We start from the raw sequence: 20,594 nt of genomic DNA on the forward strand, positions 1-20,594 counted from the left end.
TTTTTTTTATTGGTTTCTCAAATAAATCCACAGATGTTGCTGTAAACATTTGTCAAATGGAAAAACTTTCTACAAAATTAATGGATTTTGAAGTAAAGTTTTGACTGATCAAACAAGTGGATTAAACAAATTTTTCACAGTCGTAAACTTTATCCCCTCATCTCAAGATATGAATAGAAATAAGCACCTTCACATCAGTATGATCCAACACCAGTGGATCATTAACAAAATGTAGTTTTTTTAACTAATTTAACTCCAGAGCCAGTTTCACCTTCACATGATTTAATTGTAATTTGTGGCAAAAAACCGCAAAAATTTTACATCCAACATTTAAAGCAGCAACTGTTGTCAGCCTGAATATAAATGCAAAAAATAAGTTGCACAAGAGCCAAAATAAAACACTACAGTTTTGTAATTGATAGGTTTCACCTGATATAAGGTGGAATATAACTCAGAATATGATTGACTGTAACCTAAACTGCATCAGCAGAGACAAAGTGGCATCTCTCCTTTATCAACAGCTCAATGAACATCTAGCAACAACCGTCTCAGGGTGAGAATCTCTGCAAGGCTGTTTCCTGAATCAATAAAGACATAAATATTTAAGATTAGTGAATTAGAAACTGGAAATTCCCTCTTTCCTCTTATGGAAAATGGTGTCGGGTTAATATTAACATGACGAAAACTGATGAGTCTTCAGTAATTTGCAGCTGTTTATAACAATTTATCCACATTATGTTGTCGCTGTTGTTAGAATTTAAAAGAGAACTCAATTGACAGAATGACAACATCTTTCGTTTTGGAAAAATTATATTTAATTACTTTAAAATGCTGCAGTATATGAAAGGCTGTGATTTAACATAACAAGCTTCCTTTGTTTGATTTGACAGTTATACTTATTTATCTCACGTATAATGATCTCTCAATGGGTCAATTATTCACATTCGTATTTTGATAATAATTTAAAAGTTATTATTCATATTTTTTAATTAAAACTGTAATGAAGATTTGACAACTTCTAATGTTGAAATCCCAAAATAATATTTCCTTGTGATTGCAAATAATTATTCTCTTCTTCATTACGTAGAGATCATGTTATAAATATGAAAAAACTACATTTTAGGAATCGTCTTTATGTCCTCCTGGGCTTGCTGTACAAACATTAGCTGCTGGTGAAGTAGGTCTTTACGGGAACTTCTTGACAAAGGACAGGTACTCGTTGACGTCATCAGGGGAGCCGACCACGAAGGGCACCCGCTGGTGGAGCGCTTCCGGCTGAACGTCCATTATCCTCTGGGTGCCAGTGGTGGCGAGGCCTCCCGCCTGCTCGATGATGAAGGCGATGGGGTTGCACTCGTACAGCAGCCGCAGCTTTGGGGCGAGAATTTAAAGGAAAACTCATTTTCAGATTTCAGTTTAGCGATTGTTGTGCAAATAAGAAGCAATAAACAGGATCAGATGTGTTATTTGCACCCAAAGGATTGTGTTATTTTCCCTTTTCAGCAGCAGGGTTCCTCTTTAAATATATTTTTTCAACACTTTCTGATACGGCATCATTTATCTGATACGGGTTATAAGCTGTAACTAGTGGCTCTATAACTGGTTGATAAATAATCAATGATTCATTAATAAGAAGAAGTTTTTGGTTGCCAGATTGTGGAAAATCCTCCTCCTGAGCAAGAGAAGTAGGAGGCTACATTTCAAGTGTCATTGTTTTCACTTTGTTATTATGGGCTATTAAGTGCAGATTGATGGGGGATTTTTTTTTATTATATTAGCATAAAGCTGCAACATAACAAAATGTGAAAAGACGTAAAGACTTCCTGAATGCACTGTATACAAGGAAGTATATGGTGAAAACATTGATACACTTTGCTGGTAATGATTCAGAGTCCTGATGGCGCCTGTGCTGTTTGAAGTTTCACTTCCTCAGTCAGCACCGACAGATATCTAAGTTAAAACGAGGCTAAATTTGGCTGAAGTGTGAAAGATTTTTGTGGTTTCTAGGTTACTTATAACTTGTTTCCATGTAATCTCAGTTATTATACGTCAGCGTGCAGCAGGTGCATCTTCTTCTTAAGATAAAATCTAAAATCTTATTTGAATATTGTTTCCTAGTTTGATGACGTTAATGATGAAATGTAAATAACTTTAGTATGTTCAGGATAAATGGGTCACAGAGCCGGGAGCTGCCGATGAAGGAAACGGGCGAAAGGTTGTAGTTTATCTTTACGACCAGCCTCGACTATCTCTGAGCTTTATTTATCACAGGATGAGAAAAACACCCCCATCCTCAGGTTACACTCCTGAAAGACCCACAGTACTGGTGGTCACTGAATGTGTGAGTGTATGTTAAACACCTAAATTCTGGATTCTGGGTCAGAGTCAATAGCAGATCCCTTCACAACTGGGCTGATCATGCAACACAAAAAAAGACTACAAACCTCACTCACGTAGCTCTGGCTGACCCTGTGAAGTGAGCTGCTGAGGCCCATTGTGCAACCTGTGGGTCCTGACAGGAGACTCTGCTACAGGGGCCTCGTTAACGCACCAGTCTGGATCACTGCTTCTACACTGGAACTAAATATCTGGAGTATTAAAGCTTTTGATTTCAGTACAGAAGTTTCAGGGTTCAAGGCTCACCACTTCTTCATGTGGTCAACTCTGATTTATTATTATTAAATTAATTTTTTTCTTGTTTTTACTTCTACTTAATGTTGCCTGATATTTCATCATTTTATCTGTGGTCGATGGACTGTGTAGGCGGTGGTGATGATTTCTGGGGGCTGGGGTCAAAGGTTTATTGCCAATGTAGCCCCATCAGGCAGGAGAGAGGTCCTAGCACTGTGACACTCTTCTTCTTCTGCAGGAACGTAAATGTTGCACTGTGGCTGACGCAGTCTGTGGAGATACTGGATTTAAACCTTGGTTTCTCCGCAGACAATTATTTTACCCTCCTGTGCACAAAGCAGACATTTGTAGGAGCAGAAAATACTTTTGAAGATGCATGTTTTGAGATTTCTCCCAAAGTTTGCCAAAGGATCTGATTCATGGAGTAACATACAGCGAGGTACTTGTGCCAATCTGTGCTTTAGGAGGTTTACTAAGTGTTTTTAAGTATATGATCAGTGAAGTCAACACAAAGTGGTGATGCTTCAGTATGTTGATTTCATGGAGGTCAGAAGTTACCTTTCCCTTGGGGCTCTTCTCATTGGCGGGGTACATGAAGATCCCTCCGTAGGCGATGGTGCGGTGAACATCTGAGACCATGGAGCCCACATATCGGGCCCCGTAGGGGGCACTGCCATCCTGCAGGAAGGGAAGATATTTTGAATGTTAGTGTACGGAGTTGTCCAAGGTTTCTGATCAGAGTTACGCCAGTCAAATCCCAGTCAGATTTTTTTTTAGGGCACAAATTTGATGTTTATACTGGACCAAAAAACATTGTTGTCACAGAGTGAAATTTTGATTAAGTTTTGTTTTCTTCTCCTTCAATCAGATATTCACACATTCATATTTTGACCATTTTCAACCGTATTTCATCTGGATAAAGTTGTAGAATATGTGCTGTTGTGTTTAAATAACATTTACATTTGTAATTGAGGTGTCAAAAGAAAGCATTGTTTTGTTGTATTGATTTGTTTTATTGTTCTTTTTATACCACTCTCTCCCTGAAGCCTTGAAAATTGATAGTTTCCTTCTTCACAGAGAAAGTGGCTGAGCTCAGCTTGTGTTCCCGTCAGTTCCAATGATAACAAGCTGTCGTGGTGCAGAAAAACATCCTGAGAGTATCCTCAGACCAACAGTCAACTCTCTGCTCTTCACTTTACATCTAATCTAACTTCAAGGATAATCCTGATCCACTCAAAGCTTTTTGTTGTGTTTCTTCATGTTTTTTTTTGTTGATTTTTTTTAAGCTAAAAAAAACACCAAAACTACAGAGACTGAGGTTTTTACTCCAAATTTAAGCTTATCTCTGCCTGGTGGAAAAAAATAACTACTGCCAGGACAAGAGCACCAGTGCCTCTACAGATCCCTCTTCAGTGTGTATCAGTGTTAAATCTGAACAAGTGGTTTCCAAGAAAAAAGTAGCACAACACCAACATGTGGAGGGGAAGACAATGGCTCTGTTCTTCATTCATTTAGGAGCCTGCACACACTGAAGCAGACATTCATGTGTTCTGCTAACAGAGCATTAATGAATGAAATACAGTATTCTTTTATTTTGTCATGAAATATTCTCTAATGTGTTTTGATGAAGACAACCTGAATCACTTACACACACACATACACAGCTATTTGTGCCAAAAAGCTTAGATTTTATTTTATTTAATGTTTAAAACCCTGGTATGTTAATTGCTATTTTAAGAAATAACACATGAAATTAGGTTTTAACGAACATTACAAAAATGAGTGTGCATCTATATAGACTTTGTTGATTCAAGTTTTCAGCTACTTTTTTAAAAGTCTGGGATTCAGAGGGATCGATGCAGCCGGTTTTAACACACATTTCTAGTTTCCAGTATTGTTATAATAAAACATTAATAATAAAGAGTAACGCATATGCAGGCCCGCCATGCAGCTCACATCAGAGTTGCAGCTACAGCAGATCTGCTTCGCTCAGACATCGTGACCCGACCAGCAAACAAACAGGTCAAAGTCCATCTGCAGCAGCTGGGACATACATTAATCCCGCCACAGGAAGGGACTCATGCTTTTACACAAACCTTCATAAACACCTCTGATAGACTCAACAAGTGGATTTTCACAGTATGAAACGTCAGGTTTTATTAGTGGACAGTTCATCTGTTTCACCGTGTTTCCCTCCCTGACGCTCTTCACTGAGCAAAACAGCAACATCAGTGTAAAGCGGAGTCTGAGCGGCGTTTCTCTAAAGTGAGCTTCATGTTCAGACTGGTACAATGTGACAGAGTCATGTGCTCGCTGAGTCACATTGCAGTCACCATATGGGAGGGGTGTGTGAGTGTGTAAGTGTGTGTGGATGGTATTTCCTGAAAGCAGACCCTCCCGATCCACGCAACACTCCCAACCACACACTCTAACCACATCCAGCTGGCCACACTAGAGACAGGGTGAAACTTCCTAAAATAAAGGAGGATTCGGAAAAGAAAAGAGATAAACTGAAAGAGAAAGAAGTACAAGCAGAAGAGAGGGGGAAGGATTTTTGAGGGTAAGAGCTTCAAACAAACAAGATACATCCTAAAAGCTTGACCTGATCCTGAAGCTGGTCTGGAGCCACTGATCAGGTGGGGTTAACCTGACTTTGTGTGTCAGTATTAAACAGCTGTCTGGTGTTAAAATCATCTGCTGCTGCCTCACAATTGAACAGATAATACTCAACATTTAACATTTTTCTCATTTTGCTCCTCTACATTAATGCTGTGTTTAATAAACAGCCACTTCCTGTCCAGTTTTTCTGTATAAAAGAAAACAGGGATTTTCAATTATTCATGGTTAAGTAGTTATACAAAAATAGTGTGTATTATAATGATTTCCACAGCCTTAAACTTTTTAAATGATTCTTGCGGTTTACCGCTCTGCATTTGCAGCCTACGAAGGCGAGTTTTGTTTCATCAGGTGACATCAGGTGACAAACTGAGCACCTGGTTTGGAAAGAACAGAAGTGAATGAAGAGGACGCCAGTGAACTGGATCTAAACTTCCCCCTGGGTTTTTTTTTTGTTTTTTCAGCAACATTTACAGTTCAGTTCAAACTTGTGAGACAAGTTCTGAACACTTCATGACCTCATGGAGACATGACAGTGAGTAACTCTGTGGTTACTGCTGCATTGTGCTGGGTCATGGTGTTTGAGGAGTAACGTGATGATGAATGTTGTAATGTTTTTTAGCAAGATGTAGCATATATTATATATATATATATGTATATATATATATACATACATACATACATACACACACACACACACACACACACACACACACAGTTCACTATGGCACTCTCCATTATCTTCTGTTCATTAAATAATGATTATTTTTGTATTGTTGATCTGAAAAGTAAGTAAATAAATGTAGCAGCATTAAAAAGTAAGAAAAAACATCATAATCCGATGTGAAGGAACAGCTGCCGTCCTCCAGAGGAGCGAGCTACAAGCTTTTCAGAGCGAAGTGTTTGAGGTTACAGGTTTAAAGTGGAGTATTCCTTTAATCTTAGAGCACAGCTGTTGTATTGATAGCAAAAATTCAATGAAAATAAAATATTTTCTTCAGTCTGAATTCGTGTCAGTGTGGTCAAGAGGAAGCCTCAGAGATATGTATACATTTATATTTTCATGAAAAGTGCCAGCGAAGGACTGATGGACAAACAAACTCTGCGTGTTCGGCCGAGCTGGAGAAGTGCTGACTGTGCATGTGTGGACACCAGAGTTTCCAGTTGAGAAGCTGCTGCAGTTTCCTGAGAAACAGGATGTTTTCTGCAGTAACTGTGTCACCATCCTGCAGCTCAGCTGACCGAGCCGCTGCCCCTCGCCCTGTCTGACCGCTCTGACACGCTCAGTCACATTATCAGGTCTCCATGGTTCGTTTTTGCCCACTCTGCCTGGCTGCATGCAGCACCCTAGATTTTCACCTTAAATTTCCTTACAATGATAATATGATCCGTTTGTTCCAACAATGAAGCTGTGTGACATTTAAACTGTGCACTGTAGTATCATGTGTAAGGTGAAAAATTACCACTGAAACAACCGTGAAATTAGGTTGGAAAGGACAATTACCAACTAAAGTTGGAGTTTAACTTAAGTTCAGTACTTTTTGAAAAATAAGTCCTTGAGTAAAGTCATTCTACTGGAGCAAATGCTTCATCAGGACTCACATGATAAGTGTGTGAGGCCACTGGAGTTTGAAATCCAGCCTCAGGACTGAGCGTCAGTGTAACTGCGTGTCAGCACATTAGATGCTCTGAGGACACACAGCTCGTTTCTGCTGCACAGTTTGAGTTAAAGGTGTCAGATTCAAACCCACAAACACAAAGTAGAACTGATTCATCTCACAACTTTGGCTCAAGTTAAACAGAAAACCTTGCGTCAGATGTTTGTATTTGTGCAGCGGTTTCTCTGGAGGTTGGTTGATTATCTAACATGCTCTCACCTCTGGGTACTTCTTGTGCTTTATGTACTCGTTGATGGAAGGGTGGAAGTACTTGGCGTAGCCCTCGTTCATACTGTAGATCTTCCCCTTCTGCTTGATCCTCACGTTCCTCTCAATCAGGATGAACTCTCCGAGGGCCTGACGGAAAAGAAAACGAATGAAACTTTCAGGTGTCAAAAACACACCACAGGTCTGAATTTACTGAGAAAACCCTGTTGATTCATGACTTCATTTGGTTTTGTTTTCAGGGACGTGTCTGTGTTTAAAAAGCACATGGAAAAGGTGCCACATTGTAATTAAGATCAAGAATAACGGGTAAAAATCACACTCAACAGGGCGGAAACATTTCGTTAATTTACTTATTAAGTCATTAAAAAGCTTTATGAAGAAAAGATTCACTGAAAATTTTACTCATGATTTTCCAGTGAGAGAAAAACTATGTAATACACACTGACATTATCTGAGAGGCTTAAAACATTACTCTCTTTAGAGCTGAGGATCTCTTGTTGGTGGTGGATTACATGCTCGAAAACAGCGAAACAATCTGATTTTCTTATTTCTCTGGATGCTTAACAACAACAAGATTACGCACAAACATGCAATGAACTTTTTCATTCATCCCTGTTATAACTAAAGCTGCTTTTCCAAAGGCAAATTCCCAATGATCCGTTGTTACCTCTGAGGGGGAAAAAAACGTGTTTTACTTGTATAGATTTGTTTTTGTGGGTAAATCTGAATCTGGAATAAGAAGCAGAATATGATAAAGGAAAGTCATCTAAGTGGTCTACATCTGGCTGTACTGTACTGAGAAATGATAATATGTCAGACTGAAGAACTTGCAGGGCAATAAAACTGTAAACAGAGACAAGAAGAGCCACAAAGGCAGAGACAATAATGTTGAGTGGAGCAGAACGTTATTGAAAGGAGACAAGTGTTGTTTACTTCATTTCATTTCACCACCACACAGCTACTTTGACATTTCCATGGAGAACTGGGGACATTTAATTGCACTGAGACTGAGTCACTCACAGGGTCCAGCATGAAGAAGTTGAGGCCGGCGCCGGTGCTCATGGCCACCAGGGTGGCGCTGCCGTACAGGGCGTAGCCGGCACATACGATGTTGTTGCCCGGCTGCAGGGCGTCTTTCTCTGTGGGCTCCCCCTCTGATACCTGAACAGTAACATGAACACTGGCATCAAAGTGGCTGAAGTTCTGCAGGTACAACACTACCTGACGGGGACATGTGACAGAAGCTCAACATTTATTCAGATAATCGGCTAAATGTGATGTGTTGTGTTGATCGCTCCAAACCTGACACCAAACTGATGTAAATGTACAGTTTAAATTACAAATCTGTAAACAGGAAAATTTACCAAGTGAGAAAATCCAGAATTGTTGGTTATTTAAGTCTGTTGGAAGTTAAATTTGCATCACAGCACAATATAGTATAAACATCTTAAACAGGGCAGGATGAGGTGGAGTTTACCTCCTCGCTCCTGTCCAGGCTGTTCACATTCAAATGATGAACAAAGATACAAAACAAAACAGGGTTTTTAAAAAAAAACAATTGTATTCTTTCAAATCTTTTTTCAGGCTTTAACAGAGACAATGTAAACGTGTGTCTACGTTTGCATCTTTGCGTTGAGCCCTGTTTAAAATCTGAAAACGATTAGATTCGTCTCTGACTGCAGCTGAAGAAGCTGAGACCCGGATTAGCTGGACAGCGTCGCTCTCTCATGTCTGCAGAGTGTAACTACACTTTCACACCATAAACAAACAACTAAGTACACAACTCTACAACTACCCTGACGCTCACATCCTCCCATGTTTCATAAAGTGTGATGAATTCAGTTCTATCCTGATTATTTCTGTTAAATGAAACTTACTACATCTGAGCTAAGACACACTCAAATATATTTGTCTGTTTTATCTAAATTTCTTCGTTATTTCAAGGTATCCTCCTTTGGTGCATGTAACTGCACAACTATAAATCTATAAATAGCAGAAAACTGAATTAATCCGTTAGAGGAGTGAATGTTTACACTGAACCATGTTCATATAATCAGTGTGAGTGAGCATCTTGAACTGTGAAGCATTGTTACATGATTTTAAAGATAATAGTAAACCAAACAAAACAAAACAAAAAAAACCATTATTTCCCACATTCCTGAAAACACTTTTCAAGCTTAATAACACCTTGAAAAGCAAATGAGAAACACTTTGATGGCAGGATATTCTCCTCAGTGACTGTGTGGTTTCTTTACTGAGTTCAGACTCACCCTTTTGTAAATGGCAAATATGGTGCCGATAGGAGCCAAGCAGTCGATGTTACTGGAGCCGTCCAGAGGGTCAAAGCAGACCACATACTTTCCCTGTGACAACACAACATCAAAACAAGAAGTTACTGAAACAAAAAGGGAAACAGCTTTGCAACTGAATATAAAAAAACCCCTCAAAAATAAAAAAAAATTTAATCCATAAATTTCATTCATTTTTTTCCACATATAAGTTATTGCTCTTTATACGGGACAGTCTCAAACTATAACATTATGCACTCAAAATGCAACATTCATTCAAGTAGATGTATGAGTATATATGATGGTCCCAACCTGTGGGGCAGGGCCCCTGGTGGGCTGCAAAGGAGTTGCAGCTGGGCTGACAAATCATTTCCAGTAGTTTTGGTGAAATGTATTTAATGTAATTATGAAAAATAAAAATAGAAATGATGTGTTTCAAAGTTTTAAAATGAACTGATCTTTAAAAACATTTAAAAATGTTTTTGTTTTGTTTTTTCTGTGGAGGCTGGTGCTTCCTACATGATTCCCCTGCTGTCATTCGTTCCTACGTGTTCCATCATTATCATTAAAATAAAGAAATATGCTCTGAGAGGGTTTCATTTGTCCTCTGCACAGTTACAATGTGAGCCGCCGAGTTGGAAAAGGTTGAGAACTGCTGATATTGACAGATGGGGAGATCTGGAAACATAAAAACACTCAGACTGTGCTTCAGTTGTGACAAAACTGTGATCTGCTGATAATAATGTGAGTCTGTCTGTGGATTCTTTCAGCTCCATCTTGTAAAGTCACACTTTGGTGCCACCAAGTGGAAACAAGATGTAGCTGAAGTTTGAGGGACTCTTCATGCAGAGATGATGTAATGTGCAGTCTTTAAACTGGAGCACTTTACTTTACAACTACTAATTCATAGGATGGGTGTATCTTGCCCTCTTGTCCTTGGGAGTGATGATGAGCCCCTTGTTCTCCTCAGAAACCATGCAGCAGGTGCTGTAGGAGGCCTGCAGCATGTTGATCACCAGGTCGTTGGACAGCACGTCCAGCTTCTTCACGTCGTCCCCAGTCACATTCACAGAGCCCGCCAAGCCCTGCCTGTGTGGACCAATCAGGAGTCAAGGTTTAGTCTAACAAACAGAATTCAGCTGCTCCAGCTTTCAGCACAGGACACGAAGAGAAAATGGATCATAATTATCTTTCCCCCCTAAAATTTCAATTTCAATCAACATGGACAGGCCGTCAGCTTGCGAGTGCAAATGGTCTTTGTTTAGTGTCGAAGAATGTCACTCGTGCTTGGTTACATAATTTCAGTCACTGAATAATGAGCCACTCTTCCTGTGTTGGCATGGTTTCAGTAATTCTCCATCATATGCAACATTTTCAGCACGAGCATCGGTGAGGAATCTGTACGAGACTTGTTTCCCTTCGTGTGAGTTTACATTTCAGTGTTTACTGACCCTAAGAAAGGCCTGGTGTGGACGTATTTGGTCGAATATATTCAGGTTTGATTTAGTCAAGGTGAAGATTTGTATGGTGCCTAAGAGGTAGCGCAACTTATTCAACTTTTTCAGCCTCAGTGAATTTGGATAACACTCCAGAAAACTGGCAAATCTCCAGTGTCAGTTCCCTCAACAAAAGATTCTGGATTTGACCATTTTATCTCCTGCTGTAAAAAGTCATTGCAAAGCTGCACAATCTTTTATATATTCAAGATGAAATGCGACCAAATCACACAAAGTTCACTGTTCTCCTCACACTAGAGCTGCACCACCTCCACTCAGCACAAAACATCATTCCTATCAGCTCTATTGACCTCATTCTTTCACCTCCTCAGTGGTTGAGTGTTGAAATCAGAACTGCTCTGTGTTTGACTCACAACTTCTAACCTTATGAACACAAACACAACCTCAGACAGATCACTCTTGGCTCCTAAATCCACTGTGGGAGTGAACGAAATGTCAAACATCTGGCCTGAACAAGACTCTGAAACTCTACCAGCTCTGCTGCTGACCTTGACCTCTGACCTCTTGGTGAAAGAACGCAAGCATCACAAGTCAATAAATCATCATCACATTAATATCTTCAGAACAAAATAGACTTTGTTTAACGGTACATATCTATCAGTGGTGCCCAGTAAACCAGGTCCAGCGCCTCAGTACTCACAGGTGGGCCAGGCCTGCCTTGCGCACAGCAGAGGAAATGGCTTTGATGGCCGTCAGCATGGCGTTGATGAGCTGGGTCAGCTCACCGGTCGCTCCCTTGGCCTGCCGCCCGGTCTCGATGACGAACCGGGTCAGGGTCCATACGTCCGTGTCAAATGCCGACTGGTCCGACATGCTGGTCCTTGTGTCCCTCCTGGTAGAGCAGCAGACTGCGTGTTCACCGGGCGGAGGTCCTGAGAGTAAGTGAGCAACTTCATATCCAGCCAAGTCCTTTTCATACCCGCAGCAATGAGGGCCAAGCCAAGGGATCTATTTGTGAGTGCAGCCAAGTGGAAGAGTGTGTGTGTGTGTGTGTGTGTGTGTGTGTGGGGAGATGGGTAAAGGAGGGGGAGGGGGTGTCAGGTGTCAGCTGTAGAGACTGGAGCGCTTCAATCCTGCACAAGACAAGCACTCATCAGCGCTTCTATTCATTTAGTCAAAAAACTTGCAACATGTTAGACGACAGCAACAAGAACTTGGGCAACTTGAGAGCTCTGAGGAAAATTCCTCAGTATTTTAACCACATTTGTTTGCACATGAACCTGAGAACAGTCTGTGGCAACAAACTCTCTCTTCACTGGATCCAGGTTCATGTGGTGAACAATGACTCTGACTGGAAAGAAAATAATCGTCTTGTTTGCCTCAGTTAAGATATTCTGCAGGAAATGTTCAGAAGGTACTTTAAATGAACTGCACACTCACCTCTGAGCAGCACACACACACACACACACACACAGGGGGATCCACTCTACATGCATTTCAATTTCACCCGTTACCAACTCAAAATAACATATGATTTAGTTTACATGGAGGTTTGACTCAGTACTTCATGTTGCAGCATCTCTCTGAGCTTCATGACACTTAGACTCAGGGATGTGACAGAGAAGTGAATTTTATACTAAAGTATAAAGAGAAGAAACACTTGCTACGTTTTAGGACGACAGCAGCTGAAGTGAGCTTTAAATGTCATTAGTGCTCAAGTGACCTTTAGCTTAAAGGTCGACTCCTCTGAGTGTATCTCTTAACATTGAGAGACAGTACGTCTACAAAGTTTTTCATTTTTCAAAGTAAAAGTTAATTCATTTTAAAAGGAAATTAAGTTTTCCATCTAATTATTTTTCAAGTATTTGCAGATTCTGTCAGTTTAAATCATGTATAATGTACATAACAGCCTTTGTGTTTCTTGAAATACTTTCTGCAAATACTGAGATGGTGTTTCCAGGCTTGTCAAAACAGCAAATACACAATGAAAACTTGAGCTACATATTAGTGAAAAGGTGAGTTTTGAGATCGTGACACTTTCAAAAGATGAAAACACTGATTTTGTCTTGTTAGACTCACTTGGATTTATTGAGGCTTCATTTCAAACAGTAGTCGTTCACATAATAAAGGCATCAGGTTGTTTGCATAGAGGTTGTATTTGGTCCTTCACACGTCTGTTTATTCTAATTAAGGCACAGCTGGAGGTAAACTGAGGAGAAATTCTCTCTTGGTTTTTTTTTTTATTTTTGAAGTGCATTTGTCTTTATTTTTTGGCACATTTTTGCTCTTTGGTAGTTTTTGTGGAATGTGTGCATTTATGTGTACTTGAACTTATGAACCACAGTTTTCATGTTTCTATAAACAGAACATGAAGATTGCTTGTATTGCATGAAAACCTTGTAACTCTAAATATAGTTGGTTACACAGAGAAAATGCCCTGACGTTTTTTGGCCTTTTCAAACTCCTGAACACATCATCCAAAATTACATTTACAGCTGAATAAAAGGCCAACTTTCTCAGTACCGGAGAGGGCGGACAGTTTGGAGATACAAGGTTTTCTTTTTGGTCAGCCAGTGGTGGTTATGAGAGTGACTCGGTGTGGTCTCACTTCTTGGCATGTTTCTGGCAGATGGCGACGTACTCCAACACGTCCTCAGGGGAGCCCAGAGCCACGGGAGCTCGCTGGTGGATGCTCTCAGGCTGGATGTCCAGGATGTTCTCCAGGCCGGTGGAGGCCATGCCCCCCGCCTGCTCCATGATGAAGGCCATGGGGTTGCCTTCGTACAGCAGCCGCAGCTTTGAACAGGAGGAGCAGTTTAGTTTCGAGTCCGAGTGTCAAACTCTCTGAAAGGATCGTTCTGATTTGACCTGTTATCACTAGTTTGCAAGGCTCCGAAGGGTTTAGCACTTTCATACACTATAATACTTCCATCTGCCTGCTGCTGTCAGAGGTCATCAGCAAACTCTAGAGTATTAACTGTACCAACAGTTAAAGGACAGGTTCAGTAAACACAATCTACAGCCTGCTCATAAATATTCAACAGGAAACTTTCCCAAATTCCATCAAGAAACAGCTTCTTTTTAATCCTAATATTTTCTACTCTGTGTTTAATTATTTGTAACTTTTACAGCTGTAACAAAAAAAAAAAAAAACCCTCAATATCACATTGTTTTTTAATTTTGCTCACAGGCTGCCTTAAATGTTTCCTTCTTGTTCGCATTTGCTGCAAGACTCCTATAAAAATAAAATACTGTATCTTTCGTTTATAAAGAGAAGAGACACTGCAGTTCTCTTTTTACTCTCTTGATTTGATTGACTAAATCTCTCAGCATTTTGACATTAAAAATAAAAGAAAGACGACACATTAACATCCTCTTTGACTCTTCTCAAAGTCATTTCAAGACAACGTTTTATGTCCTCAGTGTGTCAATCTCATGTTTGGCTCAGTCTTGCAAACACTGGAAGGATGTGGCAGGTGAAGAAACAACATTGTGACACTGTCTTCATTATGGTCTCATGCTACAAGTGAGACAAGACAACAAAGAGCAATTTTTTATGATTGAAATTTCCCCTGAAAATGGCTCAGTATCAATATCAGAGAAAAAAAAATTCTTACTGCTTCTCCAAAGCTTAACATATATGAAGGATTATGACTTCTGCTTAAAGACACATCTGGCAGCAATAAAAACTGAGACACCCACCTTAAATGAATGGATAGAAATAGAACGAGAAATACAAATATAGTGGAAAGGTTGTCAAGTCCACAGAGAGAGATTTTATCAGGATTTGGATCAAGTGGACACAGTGTATTAAACCTGTAAGGTCACACTGTAACTTATTTGATAGAATAAATAAGGGAGAATCATTTTTGCATCTAATAGTTTACTCTCTGTTTTTTTCCCCTTTTCTCTTTTGTCTTTCCACCTTTGTAGTAGGTAAAAGTGTCTCATGCTCTTTTGTTAATAATTAAATCTGTTATTAGAGAAAACTGCTGGAGAGCCCGGCTATAAAATGAGTTATCAAACGTACTTGTTTATTTTATAAGTGCACACTGTGAATCTATTTGCAGTAATGCTGATGTAAAATGTTGATTGTGAAATAAATGCTTGTCCAAATTAAAAACAAAACAACATGGAAAAGACCTTTGATGGTGTTATTTAAGGATAAGAAATAATGAAATGAAAAGATCAAAGCCAACAATGAATAGATCACGTTAAAGTATCGTCAACACCTGATTCCTCTGTCCCAAAGAGCCCCACTGTTTCCAGAAACTACTGAAAACTGTGGCACTGGGTAAAATGTTCCTTTACTAAGAGGCTTGAGAAAGTCTTGATAGCTGGAGTAATGCATTATTAGCTTTGGTCTTTTCATGAGGTTTACTGGCAACAACAGATGTGGAGCATCACCATCCTGATCCTTTAATCTCTTTCACACAAACTACAGGATTTTACTTTAACTTGGACAAAGGAGGAAGTTTATGTCTTTGCTGTATTGACTAATGTTGTGTCCTTTGCTTTGTTTGAAGATGGAACTTTTATTAGCTCTTTCAAATTTTCACCTCTCAGTGGTTTGATATGCGAGTTGGCGGGAGAGCAGGGGTGGGGACCTTACCTTTCCCTCGGGGCTCTTCACATTTCCCGGGTATAAAAAGATGCCTCCATACATCAGCGTTCGGTGAACGTCTGCCACCATGGAGCCGATGTAACGGGCGCCATACGGCTCACTGCCGTCCTGCAAATGTGTATAATGTTGAATTAGCAAGTTACTTAAATCTGCACTGGTCAAGAGCCACATTTGAAAATAGAAATATAAAATAGAAGAAAGCATCTTATGCAAGACTGCAGATAAAACTAAATCAAACTTTTGACATTTCAGTGTATGTGCATTAAGGCAGCATCCCTGCTGGTTTGAGGCCTTAGAGCAGGAAGGACAATCTGGATATGAAAGTTAATCATCACCCTTTTACTTCTTCATCATCCACCACCAAGGAGCTCTTAGCCAAAGCTCTGAACCTCAACTGTTCTAGTACAGCAGCGCACTTAGTAATTATCATGCTTCAAGCTCTCCCCACGCGTCCCGATGTTAGCATTACCTGGGGGAATTTCTTCTTCTGCAGGTACTCTGTGACAGCGGGGTCAAAGTGTTTTGCATATCCTTCATTCAAGCTGTAAATCTTGCCTCGTTTCTTGATCTTCACGTCTCGATCAACCAGGATAAATTCGCCAAGAGCCTGATGAGCAGAAAAGCAGGAAATATTATCCAGAACCTCACGTTAGAATACGAAAGGTATTGGTTTTGCGTCCTCGGTGACACTTTGGATCCTTAGAGGGAACTGACCGGGTCAAGCATGAAGCAGTTGACTCCCTTCCCGGTGGAGAGCACAAGCATGGTGGCACTACCGTAGAGGGCGTAGCCTGCTGCCACGAGTTTTCTGCCAGGCTGCAGAGCGTCCTTCTCACTCGGCTCATCATCTGTGGTCTGACAGAAACAGTACAGTTTGCTTTCAGTGCAGATTCATAGCTTCACTGTTTCTCAGTGCAGGTGTATGTTGAGGAAAGTTACAAGAGATCCCTCAACAAAAAAACACACACACAATAAAAGTTTTGGTATGAAATCAGCTAAAAAAATGGATTATATCAACAAACATACAGACAACCACAGTCTAAAGTGATCTGTCCTGACCTTTAAAATCTCCTCAGGCTGGTAAAAATAATAGAGACTTAGAGTTTGTTGAGGCTAAATCATCTCTGACCTTTGACCTTAGGAAACAGGAAAGTTCATCTTGGGAAGGATGAGAAAACTGGATTAGTACCTTTCTGTAGATGGCGAAGATGGTACCGATGGAGACGAGGCAGTCGATGTTGGAGGAGCCGTCCAGAGGATCGAAGCACACAATGTACTTGCCCTGGAAGAGAATAGTGATAGAAGCTATTATTCATGTATTCTGCTTTTCACAGAGGTGACCAGAGACAATTATGTACGAGTGATGTTACAGCAACGTATTTAGTGTTACCTTTCTGACAGAGACACGTGACACATCTTTTTTAATAGAACTATTCATTCCAACACTGATGGAAATGAATGAAAATTAAAGTTTAAACGAGGCCGGCAGTCTGTTGATTATGATTTTACAATGTTTTTCTCTTATTTTACCCTGAATCAAAGAAAAACTAAAAATTTGGAGACTGATCTTAAGAGATCTGAGAATCAATGTAAAATAGTCTTTTTGTGGTTTATTAAAAGTGATTTTATGTTCTTCTTGAATTGAAAAATGATAATTAAACCATACTTTTAGGCTACATCCACACTACAATGTTTAAGTTTTAAAATGCATCTCCTATGCTGCAGGGATTTTCTACGTTTACTCCTGGCGTCCAAACTACTCTGAAGTTTTCGAGCCTTTAAAACACTATTGGAAACGCTGCTGGACCCATTTTAGTTTGAAAACAGTCTAAAACAGGCAAAAACGGAGACCTGATGATGACATAGACATCTACAGTCACTCTCCAATGGGATCTTATCAGCCCAGCACAGGTGAAATACACCATTTAATGACCTTGTGCTGCTGTATAATCCATGAATGTGTCAGCATCCAATCCAGACCTGAGCGTTATGGAAATGTTCCTGGGTCCAACACAAGGGACATTGTAACAGCTTAGGGGCCCATTCATGTAATTAAATACAGGTCTAAAAAAGGGGCTTTTAGTGAATGGACTTTTGTGGCTGTGGTCTACACAATTACACCAGCACAGTATGGACACGGGGAAGTCAGGAGAAAGAGAGAACGGCTTAGGGCAAAGGTTGTGTCTGATCAGATTCAAGCCACATGCACCTCAGCCAGCTAAACCGGATCCTGACAGTTTAGAGCCACCAGGAGAAATGTGGCTTATCCTGTTTTTTTAGTAAGGACTCACTCCGGGAATGAGGAATCCTGAATGAATAAAAGCAGGTTTTCTGAGATCAGTGGGGTCCTGAGAGAATTTAAACTGTATCTGTCCATCACACACACCCATGAGGAGCAGAGACACACTGACCCTTGTTTCTGGCTCGACGATGATGACTTTTTCGTTCTCTTCGGACACCAGCACGCAGGAGGTAAAAGACGACTTGAGCATGTTGATGACCAGATCATTGGACAGAATATCCAGCTTCTTCACCTGGTCACCTGTGACGTTGGTGCTGCCAGCGATGCCGTAACTGATGAGACACAACAGATGAAAACAGTGGAAGTGACAGAGGAAACTGGCCCAGAGGAAATTTCACTGATAAAACGTCCCCTCAGAACCAGCTCACCAGTGTACATGTGTGAACTAACAGATCAGCAGCTCCGCTGAAGTCAAACTTTTGAAGAATATTACAAAAAGTTAAAACAGCTCTGTCATTTTTAACTGAGCGGAGTTTGATCTAAATGATAAAAAAAAAGAAAAAACAACAAACGCAGTTGGTGCATGACTCTGCATTTCTCAACAGCAGAGGTTGTGTAGTGATTGAGTAAAGAATTGCATCAGCGACAAAAGTTGCAAAGAGAGATTTCTGCTCATGTCACATAAAAATAATAAAACAACACAAACACAAAGTTGTAAAATGTCACAACAACATTAATGTAAATATTTAGGGAGGAGATCTGCTTCTGGAATCAATACAGTGATTGATTAGTAAACCTTCTCTCATCAGTAAAAAGAGAAAGGGGTCAGAAATGTGTTGTTTTCCTCAGCACATGGAGACTCCAGCCTGCACATGACATGCGTGGCGTGGTAAAGTGGGCGTGTCTGCCTCAGGTATGCGCTTCCTGATTGGCGCAGAGAACCTGAATCTCCTGCTCGGTCTGTGCCAGCGTGGATGGATGAGGCTGAAACTCCACCAAGCACCAAAACATCCGCGCTGCCTCCCCCACTGCGGTTACTCACAGGTGCGCGATCCCGGCTTTACGCACGGCGCTGGAGATGGCCTTCACCGCCGTGCACAGCGAGTTCAGCAGCGTCGTCATCTCCCCGGTGCCTTTCGCCCTCCTGCCCTCCTCCATGACGAAGCGGGTCACGGTGACCACGTTGGTGTCGAAGGTTCCTCTGTCGGACATGGTGGCGGTGCAGCCTGACGGTGCGGGGCGGAGGAGGCGCTGCGGGACTTAAATGCGCTGCGACGCGGAACTCGGCGGAGGGAGTGAAGATGCGGGGACCAATCCAGAGCCGCCGGAGAGGTGTGGCCCCCCCTGGCCCCCCCCCCCCGATGGAAACACTACCCGCTTTGTGCAAACTCAACTGGGCCGTGATGAAATGATAATGTCACCAATAGATGGATGTGAGCGGAACAATAGACGCCGTGTGTACCTTCAGCTGCAGGGGCATTGTGCAAGACGGGTCGTGCTCTTTTTTTTCAGCAGGTTTGAAAACAGTTTCATCATTTTCCTGCTCTCCTGAGGGGGGGGGGGTTCAGCTGGAGTCAGATCTGGTGGAGGCCACTGAAGTTCAGAGCCACATAGTGACATTAGTTGCCATTAGGAGGTGGTAAACTGTGGATGTAAAGGGGTGAACATGGCCAGAAACAATGCATTCAAACCATGATTGATTGGTATTAAGAAGGTGTGCAAAGAAAACATTTACACCACCACCACCACCACCACCACCTGGACTGCTGACACAAGGCAGGTTGGGTTCATGGATTCATGCTGCTATGACCCGACTCTGCAGAAATCCAGATTCATCTGTTCAGACTGTTCTTCTACCTCAAGGTTGGACGTGTTTAATCTGAGATGCGATTCTGCTCACCACAGTTGTAACGAGTGGTTATCTGAGTTACTGTAACATTCCTGTCACCCCCGACCAGTCTGGCCATTGACCTTTGACCTCTCTCATCAACAAGATGTTACCTCCCACAGAACTGCTGCTCACTGGTTTGTTTTCGGCTCCATTCAGAGTGAAAACTCTGCCTCTCTGACACCAACAATCATGCCATGGTCAGAGTCAGCATGACATTTATACCTCATTCTGAATTTGATTGGCTGATAGTTGCATCAAAAAGCAGATGTGCATCCTAATAAAGTGCTCAGTGAGTAGATGTGATAGCTGAACAACAAACCATGGGCGTTAATCTGCTTCTGGTTTCAGGCTTTACCCCAGATTTTGGAGCCAGGCTGCAAAGATTTGCTCCCATTCAGCCACAAGAGCTTTGTTAGTGAGGTTCAACGCTGACGTTGGGCGATCAGGTCGGACTCTCTGTCAGTGTTCCAGTTCATCCCAAAGGTGTTGGATAGGGTTGAGGTCAGGATTCTGTGCAGGCCAGTCAAATTCTTCCCTATCAAACTGGGATAAACCTTTCTCCAGGGACCTGACGTTAAGGACAAAGTCTTAACCAAACTTGGGTCGGCCTTATACTGTAGTGTTTGTTGAAGGACTGAAGTTCTGCATCTTGAGCAAATACAACACTTCTATCATGCTTTAAACAGTTTTGAAGGTCATTAAAAGTGGATATTTTAAAGAATTTTTTGTCGACAGACAAATGATGCCTCTTGAACCTAATTTTCCCATAAAGTGTATTTTAAGTTATTCAGACCAACTGTTCAGACTATATTATGCATCATATTTGCAATATTCTATGTATCTGGCACCAAATATAGATATTTTACATGTTTGTGCATCATTTGATACAAACTTATTCAAAACTCAGCAAGACTGCTTTGTATCTTTGGAAAGTTTAGCATCATCATTAGAACCGAAAC

General features: G+C 41.0%; 2 protein-coding genes across 2 annotated transcripts; both read right to left on the bottom strand.

The window, feature by feature from the left end:
- Positions 1-265: 265 nt before the first annotated feature.
- Positions 266-11,821, bottom strand: fbp2 (fructose-1,6-bisphosphatase 2). Its single transcript, XM_071483800.1, has 7 exons — positions 11,579-11,821; positions 10,348-10,510; positions 9,404-9,496; positions 8,154-8,294; positions 7,125-7,262; positions 3,190-3,309; positions 266-1,371 (listed from the first exon to the last, which is right to left on the bottom strand). Exons 1-7 carry the CDS (start codon positions 11,749-11,751, stop codon positions 1,186-1,188), a joined length of 1,014 nt encoding a protein of 337 aa, XP_071339901.1. The 5' UTR covers positions 11,752-11,821; the 3' UTR covers positions 266-1,185.
- Positions 11,822-12,937: 1,116 nt separating this feature from the next.
- On the bottom strand, positions 12,938-19,025 carry fbp1a (fructose-1,6-bisphosphatase 1a). Its single transcript, XM_071483809.1, has 7 exons — positions 18,787-19,025; positions 17,914-18,076; positions 16,692-16,784; positions 16,217-16,357; positions 15,972-16,109; positions 15,491-15,610; positions 12,938-13,674 (listed from the first exon to the last, which is right to left on the bottom strand). The coding sequence occupies exons 1-7, from the start codon at positions 18,954-18,956 to the stop codon at positions 13,483-13,485; spliced, it is 1,017 nt and encodes a 338-aa protein (XP_071339910.1). The 5' UTR covers positions 18,957-19,025; the 3' UTR covers positions 12,938-13,482.
- Positions 19,026-20,594: the final 1,569 nt, after the last annotated feature.

This window comes from Trachinotus anak, unplaced genomic scaffold, assembly GCF_046630095.1.
Source record: "Trachinotus anak isolate AG129_WGS33_773 ecotype Australia unplaced genomic scaffold, CSIRO_AGI_Tana_v1 ptg000008l, whole genome shotgun sequence".
Taxonomy (NCBI): Eukaryota; Metazoa; Chordata; class Actinopteri; order Carangiformes; family Carangidae; genus Trachinotus; species Trachinotus anak.

Coding starts and splice junctions, on each gene's coding strand:
- fbp2 (XM_071483800.1), bottom strand. CDS start 11,751: ATGTCGGACCAGTCGGCATTTGACACGGACGTATGGACCCTGACCCGG. Junction 7,263..8,153: donor ACTTCTTCATGCTGGACCCT/GTGAGTGACTCA, acceptor CTTTTCCGTCAG/GCCCTCGGAGAGTTCATCCT. Junction 3,310..7,124: donor AGCACAAGAAGTACCCAGAG/GTGAGAGCATGT, acceptor CCCTTCCTGCAG/GATGGCAGTGCCCCCTACGG.
- fbp1a (XM_071483809.1), bottom strand. CDS start 18,956: ATGTCCGACAGAGGAACCTTCGACACCAACGTGGTCACCGTGACCCGC. Junction 16,785..17,913: donor TCGTCGAGCCAGAAACAAGG/GTCAGTGTGTCT, acceptor ATTCTCTTCCAG/GGCAAGTACATTGTGTGCTT. Junction 16,110..16,216: donor ACTGCTTCATGCTTGACCCG/GTCAGTTCCCTC, acceptor TCTGCTCATCAG/GCTCTTGGCGAATTTATCCT.